This window comes from Pseudophryne corroboree, chromosome 6, assembly GCF_028390025.1.
Source record: "Pseudophryne corroboree isolate aPseCor3 chromosome 6, aPseCor3.hap2, whole genome shotgun sequence".
In the NCBI taxonomy this organism is placed as follows: Eukaryota; Metazoa; Chordata; class Amphibia; order Anura; family Myobatrachidae; genus Pseudophryne; species Pseudophryne corroboree.
The window spans coordinates 808,216,036-808,228,798 of record NC_086449.1 but is presented as its reverse complement, the minus strand read 5'-3'; the positions used below and the strand labels follow the sequence as shown (position 1 = coordinate 808,228,798).

The window sequence follows — 12,763 nt, the reverse complement described above, 5'->3', positions numbered from 1 at the left end:
TCTACATGAATAAAATATTTTCAGTCAGGGAATCCGACCAAGCCAACCCAGCACTGCATCTCCAGGCTGATGGCGATCGCTGGTCGCAGTATAACCACCGTATGTGTGTATATACTTTTTAGGATATTTTTCCAGCTTCCTATCAGCTGGCTCCTTGAGGGCGGCCGTATCTGGAGACGGTAACGCCACTTGATAAGCGTGTGAGCGCCTTATCACCCTAAGGGGTGTTTCCCAACGTACCCTAATTTCTGGCGGGAAAGGGTATAACGCCAATATTTGCTATCGGGGTAACCCTACGCATCATCACACACTTCATTTTATTTTATCTGATTCAGGAAAAACTACAGGTAGTTTTTTCACTCCCACATAATACCCTTTCTTGTGGTACTTGTAGTATCAGAAACACGTAACACCTCCTTCATTGCCCTTAACGTGTGGCCCTAATGAGAAATACGTTTGTTTATTCACCGTCGACACTGTATTCAGTGTCCGTGTCTGTGTCTGTGTCGACCGACTGAGGTAAATGGGCGTTTTTAAAACCCCTGACGGTGTTTCTGAGACGCCTGGACCGGTCCTAATAGATTGTCGGCCGTCTCATGTCGTCAACCGACCTTGCAGCGTGTTGACATTCTCACGTAATTCTCTAAATAAGCCATCCATTCCGGTGTCGACTCCCTAGAGAGTGACATCACCATTACAGGCAATTTCTCCGCCTCCTCACCAACATCGTCCTCATACATGTCGACACACACGTACCGACACACAGCACACACACCGGGAATGCTCTGACAGAGGACAGGACCCACTAGCCCTTTGGGGAGACAGAGGGAGAGTCTGCCAGCACACACCAAAAACGCTATAATTATATAGGGACAACCTTATATAAGTGTTTCTCCCTTATAGCATCTTTTATATATATACAATATCGCCAAAATCAGTGCCCCCCCTCTCTGTTTTAACCCTGTTTCTGTAGTGCAGTGCAGGGGAGAGCCTGGGAGCCTTCTCTCCAGCTTTTCTGTGAGAGAAAATGGCGCTGTGTGCTGAGGAGATAGGCCCCGCCCCTTTTTCGGCGGGCTCGTCTCCCGCTATTTTTGAAGTTAGGCAGGGGTTAAATATCTCCATATAGCCTCTGTGGGCTATATGTGAGGTATTTTTTGCCTCTAATAAGGTTTTTATTTGCCTCTCAGAGCGCCCCCCCCAGCGCTCTGCACCCTCAGTGACTGTTGTGTGAAGTGTGCTGAGAGGAAAATGGCGCACAGCTGCAGTGCTGTGCGCTACCTTTATGAAGACTCAGGAGTCTTCAGCCGCCGATTTTGGACCTCTTCTCTCTTCAGCGTCTGCAAGGGGGCCGGCGGCGCGGCTCCGGTGACCATCCAGGCTGTACCTGTGATCGTCCCTCTGGAGCTAGTGTCCAGTAGCCAAGCAGCAAATCCACTCTGCACGCAGGTGAGTTCACTACTTCTCCCCTAAGTCCCTCGTTGCAGTGATCCTGTTGCCAGCAGGACTCACTGTAAAGTAAAAAACCTAAGCTAAACTTTCTCTAAGCAGCTCTTTAGGAGAGCCACCTAGATTGCACCCTTCTCGTTCGGGCACAAAATCTAACTGGAGTCTGGAGGAGGGTCATAGGGGGAGGAGCCAGTGCACACCACCTGATCTGGTAAAAGCTTTACTTTTTTGTGCCCTGTCTCCTGCGGAGCCGCTATTCCCCCTGTCTCCTGCGGAGCCGCTATTCCCCATGGTCCTTTCAGGAACCCCAGCATCCACTTAGGACGATAGAGAAATTACATTAGTGGTCACAATCCTCATGGAGAGCTTCCTCTCCCTGTATTTAGGGGTACACATGGCACCCTCTCCCTGTATTTAGGGGTACACATGGCACCCTCTCCCTGTATTTAGGGGTACACATGGCACCCTCTCCCTGTATTTAGGGGTACACATGGCACCCTCTCCCTAAAGCTACAGCAGCTTGTTTGCTTAATATTCCTGGCAGGCCTAGCCAACCTACACACCCCAGCATGCCCTACCACAGTTTTAGCATTCCCTAATAACAGAACTGTGGCAGGGCATGCTGGGACTTCTTGTTCCAAACGGGAGGCACTCGATATCCCGGCTGTCGGGGGACGACACCATACATTACAGCAGGCCTGCTCCTAATGCCTTGAAGATGCGACTGCATTCTGCAGCCTCTTCCTTTTTTTCTAGAATACTTTTGTTATCTTAATTAAAATTCAGAAAAAAAAAAAAAAAAAAAAACCAAAACACACCCACACACACACCTTGCCGGATCAGAGCGCCCCTTTCTACAGCATAGCTTCAGGCGTACACAACGTTTCTGCAGCCACAGACACCAGTTGCTGTTGATGAACCACGCCATACCGCACAGAGCACCCACTGCAGGAAGTCACGCTTCAATGCCAACTTTCCTCACTATAAAATCAGCCTTTCACTTTAGAAAACTGCTCTTTCAGAGACTTCACTTCTACTCAAGTCTTTTATCTTCAGATTGCATTCTAGCACTTTACACTCTCTTCTCTGCCCTCCTGCACAACTTCCTGCACTGAGGACTTCAGAGACGCTGCTGAACACACTTATTATTACACACCCTGCACTCCATTTGGCTCAACGACAGTTCTCTTTCAGTTCACTTTCTGCTGATCCAACTAATTGCCTCCTTTGGCACATCCTCCCCAGTGTCTGTTGGGGACCCATACGACTCTGTTCCCAGCCCTCTGCTTTTTAAGAACACCTTTTTGTTTGGCAAAACTAATTTGCTCCTTCGGCCTCCAGTACAACATAAATGCCCCACATCACTCAGAAAGTCACTAGGCCGACTCCGCATAACCTCCTCTCTGAAAGAAGACGGGGCGGCGCCAGGTAATGTCTCTCCTGGGGCTACATGTTGCTCGTCGCATTTCTAGGTTTTTCCTAGCAGATGATCAGTCTTATGCAAACGAGGATGTAGGGATCCGATCAAGGCGCGCCAGGAGAGTGGAAAGTATCAGATGCCTGTACTAGCGTCAATACGTTCTCTGGCTCGCCCCATTCATTTTGTGTAGCTTGTGTGCCGGTTTTATGCATGCTACATAGTTCAGTTAAGAGCGTTTAAAGAAAGTATATTGCTCCTCTTTGCACACTTTAAAAACAAATAACAGCAAGTGTGAATACTACAAAGCACCAGGTTGCATCGTCAGGTCCCTAAACACGGCAAGCAACTGCATAAAAGAGTTCACAACAACAAAAATCTGCTTGTGTGACACCATCTCAGCAAAACCCACCGATACTGTAGCAAAAGGAAAGTAGATTAAAAAAAAAAAATATATATATATATATATATATAAATGAGAGAGAGAGAGAGAGAGAGAGAGAGAGAGAGAGAGAGAGAGAGAGAGAGAGAGAGAGAGAGAGAGAGAGAGAGAGAGAGAGAGAGAGAGAGAGAGAGAGAGAGAGAGAGAGAGAGAGAGAGAGAGAGAGAGAGAAGATCTCCTGCTACCAATCTATACAGAAAACGTACATTGGCATACTTTAAAAAGGCATTGTATCAAATGACTGCTATAGAAATAGCAGAATGGAGGCGCACCACAAGGGTGCAATAACATGACTAAATAAAATACAGTTTTGGCCTCAATCATCCGGCTGATTTCCACACACATCACACAGTCACAGCTGGCAACACCTATCTTGTCTGAACATGGCTTCAGTGGGTTCGGCAGTACTGTGACTGGCTAATAGGTGTGCAGCAGCACATCACTCGTAATTGAATCTCCCCCTCCACCCCTACTTATTTGTAGATAGGAGGAAAACAAGAGTGCAAGTTTGCCCCTGGACAAAATATAGGGCCTGATGCAGTCGGGAGTAAAGCAGTAGAGCAGAGGTTCTCAAACTCGGTCCTCGGGGGCACACACAGTGCATGTTTTGCAGGTAACCCAGCAGGTGCACAGGTGTATTAATTACTCACTGACACATTTTAAAAGGTCCACAGGTGGAGCTAATTATTTCACTTGCGATTCTGTGAGGAGACCTGCAAAACATGCACTGTGTGTGCCCCCGAGGACAGAGTTTGAGAACCTCTGCAGTAGAGAGTAACTTTGAACCTTGACAAAAATATGTTGCACTGCACATGGGGCAAAATTAAAATGTGGATTTGAGAGCTACATCCAAAAGCAAACCGTGTTTACCCTGCATGCAAAACAAATCAGTGTATTTGCTCCCCTTGCACCGCAGAATGGTTTGTCCAGGTGCACGGTTACTTGCTCCCACGTCAGTATAGTGTGATGGGAGGGATGCAAACGTTTTTTTTTTTTTTGCATACAGGGAACCTACTGGCTGCGTTTCCATTCAGCAGACAAAATGGCAGCTTCGGTTTCACGCTGTGATTTGTGGTTGAGAGATTTGCCCCACTACACAATTGCACATCAAAGCTGGATTTACACCTAGCTCTAAACAAGGTCGCACTCAAACTATTGTTTAAAAACAAGACATAGATGACCATACTACAGTAGCTGGGGAACCCTGCTTTGCATTACCTTTTAATAAAATAAAAAGCATTTCATAACTTGTATCTCATGCCTCTAGCTTATCATCACTTTCATTTATTTTTTCAAATATGGAGTGAGCAGAATAGGAAAGAAACATTTAGTGGAATTACATGCCACTTGCATGCCTGCCTTCCCCCCGTCCCTGCATTTAATAGAGGATCCAGAGCATTCTTGTGCACGCAATGCTTAAGACAACTGAAATGACTGAGGACTGGGGAACAGACTGTACTACACGATAGGGCCTCCATTAATGATTAATTCACTCTGCAGACCTGAGCCAAGTCAGGTGGCACTCCTAACGTGGGGGTATGGTGCCCTCCCAGCTATAGTACCAGCATGTTGATGGCAGGACGGCTGGAATTGGCGGTTACACAATAGGTTTCGGTACCGGTTACTCTGCCCACCAGTAAAATGGCTTCAGCATAATCAGCAAGCACTATTCATTCATTTATTTATTTTACACGCATGCCAGCGATAGTATTTACATTCAATAGGGTGTCTTCTACACAAATATGGTGGTAGAGACTACTTATCTGAAACTGAAAAGCTCCCAAAAGACACGCCCTGCCAAAAAGAGCCCTGTTCGGTTTGTGTATGGTCTCCCCTACACTTGGGGAAGGAGGCTCCAATTTTTTGGAGTGTCAAAATGAAAATTCTCCTGCAAACGGTAATTAAATAAGTGTCTGGGGTTGAGCACATAAAAATTGCAGAGTTGAACGTCAGACCCACATTGTACAATACAACTTCATTTCAGTGCGCCATTCTTCCTTAGATAAGCCCAAAAAGGTGCAACGCATTAAGGGAGACGTTATTCAGAGTTGGTCGCAGTTTCTGCCATCCTGGCAAAATCTGCGACCACTAAGATCACACGCTGGGGGCCACCCAACACGTGTGGTGCCAGCCCTTGCGATCACAATTCAATTGCATCGCAAAAACCTCAAATAGGAGGTTAACCGCTGCGTAGGCAGGGGCACCGCCGCCATGTTTCTGATCACAGGCGACGTCATCGGCCAGCCCCGGAAGCGGCCATGACATAGCTGTGTTTCCCAAACACCTGTCAATCATAGCCCACGCACTGTGGACGCGGCATGTGCCCAGACGGCCGAAAGTCAGCAGTTTGCAAGAGGGTCTGAAATAGGCCCAAAGTCTGCCAATCACCATTTACCGATATCGTGTAAAAAGGGCAACACTGCTGTATATTGAATATACAGGGGCCTATTCAATTATTGTCAGAATTTCAGACAAGTCGGAAAAACTGCAGTTTCCAACTGTTTTAGGTTGAATCTGGATTCACCCTATTCAAGTTCAGTGCCATTTTTCCGACATGGATCGGCCGAATAGCCGCGGATCAATGTTTTTGCGGGCGTTTCCGACAGGTTTTTGTCCCGTTTTCGACAATGCTGATTCGACTTTAAAAAAAAGTGGATCGGCATTGTCGAAAACGGCCAAAAACCTGTCGGAAATGCCCGCAAATTGAATAGTGACGTGACAGGTTCCGACACTAACTGAATATACCCCACAATGTGAAAACCCACTGCAGATACACAATGCCCATCACAATTACAGATGAAATTTTATAGTTTCATGAGTCAAACATTGCCAAACGTGTTTAAAATGTGTAATTACCTAAACTGATAAGGACTGTGTTGTTTTGTCAAGCACACCCTTGGTAGTTCTATAAAGTTTGTAAATTAATACTTTCAAAGTAGTAATAAAAAATAAAATAAAAAACATCCACCCCTTTTAAACACATCCTTAAAAACTTCTTGCAATGACTTGTGGCCTTCTTGCACCGCTTGTGGTCTCTATTCACTGACTGTGCAAGCCACATCCTGGTACCAGGGCAAACTCCAAACTGCCCGTAGAACGATTCTCTGCGTACAATGGAGGAAATTCAGACCTGATCACAGCAGCAAATTTGTTAGCAGTTGGGCAAAACCATGTGCACTGCAGGTGGGGGGCAGACGTAACATGTGCAGAGAGAGTTAGATTTGGGTGGGGTGTTTAAACTGAAATCTAAATTGCAGTGTAAAAAGAAAGCAGCCAGAATTTACCCTGCACAGAAACAAAATAACCCACAATAATAGAAAAGTTAATCACTATTAAGTTGGTTGGACAAATTAATTTGAAACAAAAGGTGTGACATCAATCGGCCTATATGAGCATGACCATAGCCCCCACACCACTACTGCTATGGTTGTGTCTATGTTGCCTTCGTGCAAAGGACCTGGACGTGACAAAACGAGGAGAGAACTTCCGCCCTTACAGCTCCTAAATGTTTTCTTCGTTCTCCGATCGTTTGGGGTATTTTTTTCTTCTATGCAGGATTGGACGCTCGCCACGCATCGGGCTCGGTGTCTCGCTCCGCTTCTCTCGCCACACTTTTCTATTCCAAATAGATTGTGACACGGACCCAGGGAGTTATGGGAAAGGTCCTCTGCACGAAGAGAATCTAGACGCTACCCTACTGCTATTGGGGACCCTGCTCCTTCCACTATCCCTCCTGGCATAATGACGCTGCCCCTGTACGTATAGCAGGGTCAGCGATCACCTAATCCAGTGGTTCACAAACTTTTTTGAATCATGACACCCTAGAGCAGGCCAAAAAATTGTATTGAGAAATTTTGAAATAAATATTAAATGAAGTAAATGGTGCTTTTAGGTCACCCTTAAGGCCCATACACATTAGACGATGTCGCTCTGTGAGCGACATCGTCTAACATTTCCCCCTCCCGGGCCGGCCGGTCGGCGGCGGCCGCCTGTACGCACTGAGCGATATGACCGCTCATATCGCTCAGTGACGTCACGCCCCCGCCAGCCCTGCATGAAGGTCGTGGACGACAGTCCACATCCTTCATGCATGCCCTACCGACAGCGACGATCGTTGCCGACCCGCGGGGCCGCGCATCGGTCGTCGCTGGCGGCATACACACTTAACGATATAATGAGCGACGTCGCTCAAGGAGGGGGGAAATGAGCGACGTCGCTCATTATATCGTTAAGTGTGTATGGACCTTTAGAGTCAGCTATGTGGAGAGGGACAGGATTTGCTTTTGTGAGTCCTCATAGACAAGCACTGGGTTTTACTATCACAGTGACCATAAATAATTTGAATTAGTCCTGGACCACGATACCAGGGAACCCCTGCCACCGCAAGGTGCCACAACACCCAGTTTGGGAACCACTGACCTAATCACTTGATGTGATATGCTAATACACAGGGTATCCACACGAGCGCCCACCCATGGCCCAAGCTTACAGGAGTGCATGACCAGGCTCACAGGAGTGCCTGCCCACACCCATGCCCTCAGTAGCACCCTTCTAGGCCCTCAGGAGAGCCTGCCCTAGCTGACAGGAGCGGCCCACTCACACGGCCAGGGGCCGGCAGGAGCGGCCCACTCACACGCCCAGGGGCCGGCAGGAGCGGCCCACTCACAAGGCCAGGGGCCGACAGGAGCGGCCCACTCACACGCCCAGGGGCCGACTCACAGGAGTGCCCACCCACACCCATGCCCTCAGTAGCACCCTTCTAGGCCCTCTCACACGGCATGGGGCCGACAGGAGCGGCCCACTCACACGGCATGGGGCCGACAGGAGCGGCCCACTCACACGGCATGGGGCCGACAGGAGCGGCCCACTCACACGGCATGGGGCCGACTGGAGCGGCCCACTCACACGGCATGTGGCCGACTGGAGCGGCCCACTCACACGCCCAGGGGCCGACTGGAGCGGCCCACTCACACACCCAGGGGCCGACTGGAGCGGCCCACTCACACGCCCAGGGGCCGACAGGAGCGGCCCACCCATGCCCAGGCAACCAGGAGTGGCCCCCCCATGCCCAGGCTGAGAGGAGTGGCCCCCCCATGCCCAGGCTGAGAGGAGTGGCCCCCCCATGCCCAGGCTGAGAGGAGTGGCCCCCCATGCCCAGGCTGACAAGAGTGGGCCCCACTGCAGAACCCAGCAATGCCGAAGGTGACAGGAGTGCACACTCACACTCACAGGCTGATTCTCACCTCGGCGATGAATTCCTTCACCGCGTCCATATCTCCGTTCTTCAGCGCCCACATGAGCTCCTTGTCAGACATGGTGCGAGCGGCGGCGGGACAGGATGACAGAGAGCGCGGCCTGGCAGTGACACAACTCTCCGGCGGCCCTCTATCAGCTTCCCACACACACAGCCCCGCCCCCGCTGCGTCATACGTCACCGCGCCTGGGTACGTCACCACGCCGGGGCACGTCACCGCTCCAGAGCGGCCTGCAGTATCCTAGCAACCAGCGTCCAAGGCGGCCTGATAGGTGTAGCACCTGTGAGCTGGCGCTGCTGGTGTAATGCCGGGTATAGTTATTATTACAGTGACGTGCGGTGGGGTGGGGCAGGTGAGGCAGAGCCTTTCCTGTCATACTAACGTTTGTGCCAGAGTTTAGGCTGTATAAAGTATATGAAAAATACAAATAATATGTTTGAAATATCTTCTTTGCATTATTCTAATATTTCTCTAACGTCCTAAGTGGATGCTGGGGACTCCGTAAGGACCATGGGGAATAGCGGCTCCGCAGGAGACTGGGCACAAAAGTAAAGCTTTAGAACTACCTGGTGTGCACTGGCTCCTCCCCCTATGACCCTCCTCCAAGCCTCAGTTAGATTTTTGTGCCCGAACGAGAAGGGTGCACACTAGGGGCTCTCCTGAGCTTCTTAGTGAAAGTTTAGTTTTAGGTTTTTTATTTTCAGTGAGTCCTGCTGGCAACAGGCTCACTGCACCGAGGGACTAAGGGGAGAAGAAGCGAACTCACCTGCGTGCAGAGTGGATTGGGCTTCTTAGGCTACTGGACACCATTAGCTCCAGAGGGACGATCACAGGCCCAGCCACGGATGGGTCCCAGAGCCGCGCCGCCGGCCCCCTTACAGAGCCAGAAGACAGAAGAGGTCCGGAAAATCGGCGGCAGAAGACGTCCTGTCTTCAACAAGGTAGCGCACAGCACTGCAGCTGTGCGCCATTGCTCTCAGCACACTTCACACTCCGGTCACTGAGGGTGCAGGGCGCTGGGGGGGGGGGCGCCCTGAGACGCAATAAAAACACCTTGGATGGCAAAAAATGCATCACATATAGCTCCTGGGCTATATGGATGAATTTAACCCCTGCCAGAATACATAGAAAAACGGGAGATAAGGCCGCCGATAAGGGGGCGGAGCCTATCTCCTCAGCACACTGGCGCCATTTTCCCTCACAGCTCCGTTGGAGGGAAGCTCCCTGGCTCTCCCCTGCAGTCACTACACTACAGAAAGGGTTAAAAAAGAGAGGGGGGCACTAATTACGCGCAGTATTAAAGATACAGCAGCTATAAGGGGAAAAACACTTATATAAGGTTATCCCTGTATATATATAGCGCTCTGGTGTGTGCTGGCAAACTCTCCCTCTGTCTCCCCAAAGGGCTAGTGGGGTCCTGTCCTCTATCAGAGCATTCCCTGTGTGTGTGCTGTATGTCGGTACGTTTGTGTCGACATGTATGAGGAGAAAAATGATGTGGAGACGGAGTAGATTGCCTGTAATAGTGATGTCACCCCCTAGGGGGTCGACACCTGAGTGGATGAACTGTTGGAAGGAATTACGTAACAGTGTCAGCTCTGTATAAAAGACAGTGGTTGACATGAGACAGCCGGCTACTCAGCTTGTGCCTGTCCAGACGTCTCATAGGCCGTCAGGGGCTCTAAAGCGCCCGTTACCTCAGATGGCAGATATAGACGCCGACACGGATACTGACTCCAGTGTCGACGGTGAAGAGACAAATGTGACTTCCAGTAGGGCCACACGTTACATGATTGAGGCAATGAAAAATGTTTTACACATTTCTGATAATACTAGTACCACCAAAAAGGGGTATTATGTTCGGTGAGGAAAAACTACCTGTAGTTTTCCTGAATCTGAGAAATTAAATGAGGTGTGTGATGATGCGTGGTTTTCCCCCGATAACAACTGATAATTTCAAAAATTTTATTGGCATTATATCCTTTCCCGCCAGAGGTTAGGGTGCGTTGGGAAACACCCCCTAGGGTGGATAAAGCGCTCACACGCTTGTAAGAACAAGGGCTCTACCCTCTCCTGAGATGGCCGCCCTTAAGGATCCTGCTGATAGAAAGCAGGAGGGCATCCTAAAAGGTATTTACACACATACTGGTGTTATACTGCGATCAGCAATCGCCTCAGCCTGGATGTGCAGTGCTGGGTTGGCATGGTCGGATTCCCTGACTGAAAATATTGATACCCTAGATAGGGACAGTATATTATTGCCTATAGAGCATTTAAAAGATGCATTTCTATATATGCGTGATGCACAGCGGAATATTTGCCGACTGGCATCAAGTCTAAGTGCGTTGTCCATTTCTACCAGTAGAGGGTTATGGACACGACAGTGGTCAGGTGATGCGGATTCCAAACGGCATTTGGAAGTATTGCCTTATTAAGGGGAGGAGTTATTTGGGGTCGGTCTTTCAGACCTGGTGGCCACGGCAACAGCTGGGAAATCCACGTTTGTACCCCAGGTCGCCTCTCAACATGAGAAGACGCCGTATTATCAGGCGCAGTCTTTTCGTGGGCAAGCGGGCAAAAGGTTCCTCATTTCTGCCCGTGACAGAGGGAGAGGAAAAAAGGCTGCAGAAATCAGCCAGTCCCCAGGAACAGAAACCCTCTCCCGCCTCTGCCAAGCCCTCAGTATGACGCTGGGGCTTTGCAAGCAGAATCAGGCACGGTGGGGGCCCGTCTCAATGAATTTCAGCGCGCAGTGGGCTCACTCGCAAGTAGACCCCTGGATCCTTCAGGTGATATCTCAGGGGTACAAATTGGAATTCGAGACGTCTCCCCCTCGCCGTTTCCTAAAGTCGGCTTTACCGATGTCTCCTTCTGACAGGGAGACAGGTTTGGAAGCCATTCACAAGCTGTATTCCCAGCAGGTGATAATCAAATTACCCCTCCTGCAACAGGGAACGGGGTATTATTCCACACTGTTGTGGTACCGAAGCCGGACGGCTCGGTGAGACCGATTCTAAATCTAAAATCTTTGAACACTTACATACAGAGGTTCAAATTCAAGATTGAGTCACTCAGAGCAGTGATTGCGAACCTGGAAGAGGAGGACTACATGATGTCTCGGGACATCAAGGATGCTTACCTTCATGACCCAATTTACCCTTCTCACCAAGGGTACCTCAGGTTTATGGTACAGAACTGTCACTATCAGTTTCAGATGCTGCCGTATGGATGGTCCACGGCACCCCGGGTCTTTACCAAGGTAATGGCCGAAATGATGATACTCCTTCGAAGGAAGGGAATTTTAGTTATCCCTTACTTGGACGATTCCCTGATAAGGGTAAGATCCAGGGAACAGTTGGAGGTCGGTGTAGCACTATCTCAGGTAGTGTTGCGGCAGCATGATTGGATTCTCAATATTCCAAAATCGCAGCTGATTCCGACGACTCGTCTTCTGTTCTTAGGGATGATCCTGGACACAGTTCAGAAAAAGGTGTTTCTCCCGGAGGAGAAAGTCAGGGAGTTATCCGAGCTAGTCGGGAACCTCCTATAACCGAGCCAAGTCTCAGTACATCAATGAGATGGTTCTGGGAAAAATGGTGGCTTCCTATGAAGCAATCCCATGCGGCAGATTCCACGCAAGAACTTTCCAGTGGGACCTGCTGGACAAATGGTCTGGGTCGCATCTTCAGATGCATCAGCGGATAACCCTGTCACCAAGCACAAGGGTGTCTCTCCTGTGGTGGTTGCAGAGTGCTCATCTTCTAGAGGGACGCACATTCAGGACTGGGTCCTGGTGACCACGGATGCCAGCCTGCGAGGCTGGGGAGCAGTCACACAGGGAAGGAATTTCCAGAGCTTATGGTCAAGCCTGGAGACATCACTTCATATAAATATCCTGAAGCTAAGGGCCATTTACAATGCTCTAAGCTCAGCAAGACCTCTGCTTCAAGGTCACCCGGAGTTGATCCATTCGGACAACATCACGGCAGTCACCCACGTAAACAGACAGGGTGACACAAGAAGCAGAAGGGCAATGGCAGAAGCTGCAAGGATTCTTCGCTGGGCGGAAAATCATGTGATAGCACTGTCAGCAGTATTCATTCCGGGAGTGGACAACTGGGAAGCAGACTTCCTCAGCAGACACGACCTCCACCCGGGAGAGTGAAGACTTCACCCAGAAGTCTTCCACATCTTTATAAAACT

The 12,763-nt window shown here is 49.6% G+C and overlaps 1 protein-coding gene across 1 annotated transcript in view; it reads right to left on the bottom strand.

Annotated features, from left to right (window-relative positions):
* MTPN (myotrophin) overlaps positions 1-8,747 on the bottom strand; it is a 108,275-nt gene extending 99,528 nt beyond the window's left edge. Inside the window, exon 1 of the mRNA XM_063929006.1 lies at positions 8,549-8,747. Within this exon, the coding sequence (XP_063785076.1) occupies positions 8,549-8,620 (72 nt within the window). The 5' untranslated portion in view covers positions 8,621-8,747. The remainder of the gene's footprint in view (positions 1-8,548) is intronic.
* Between the last annotated feature and the right edge of the window lie 4,016 nt (positions 8,748-12,763).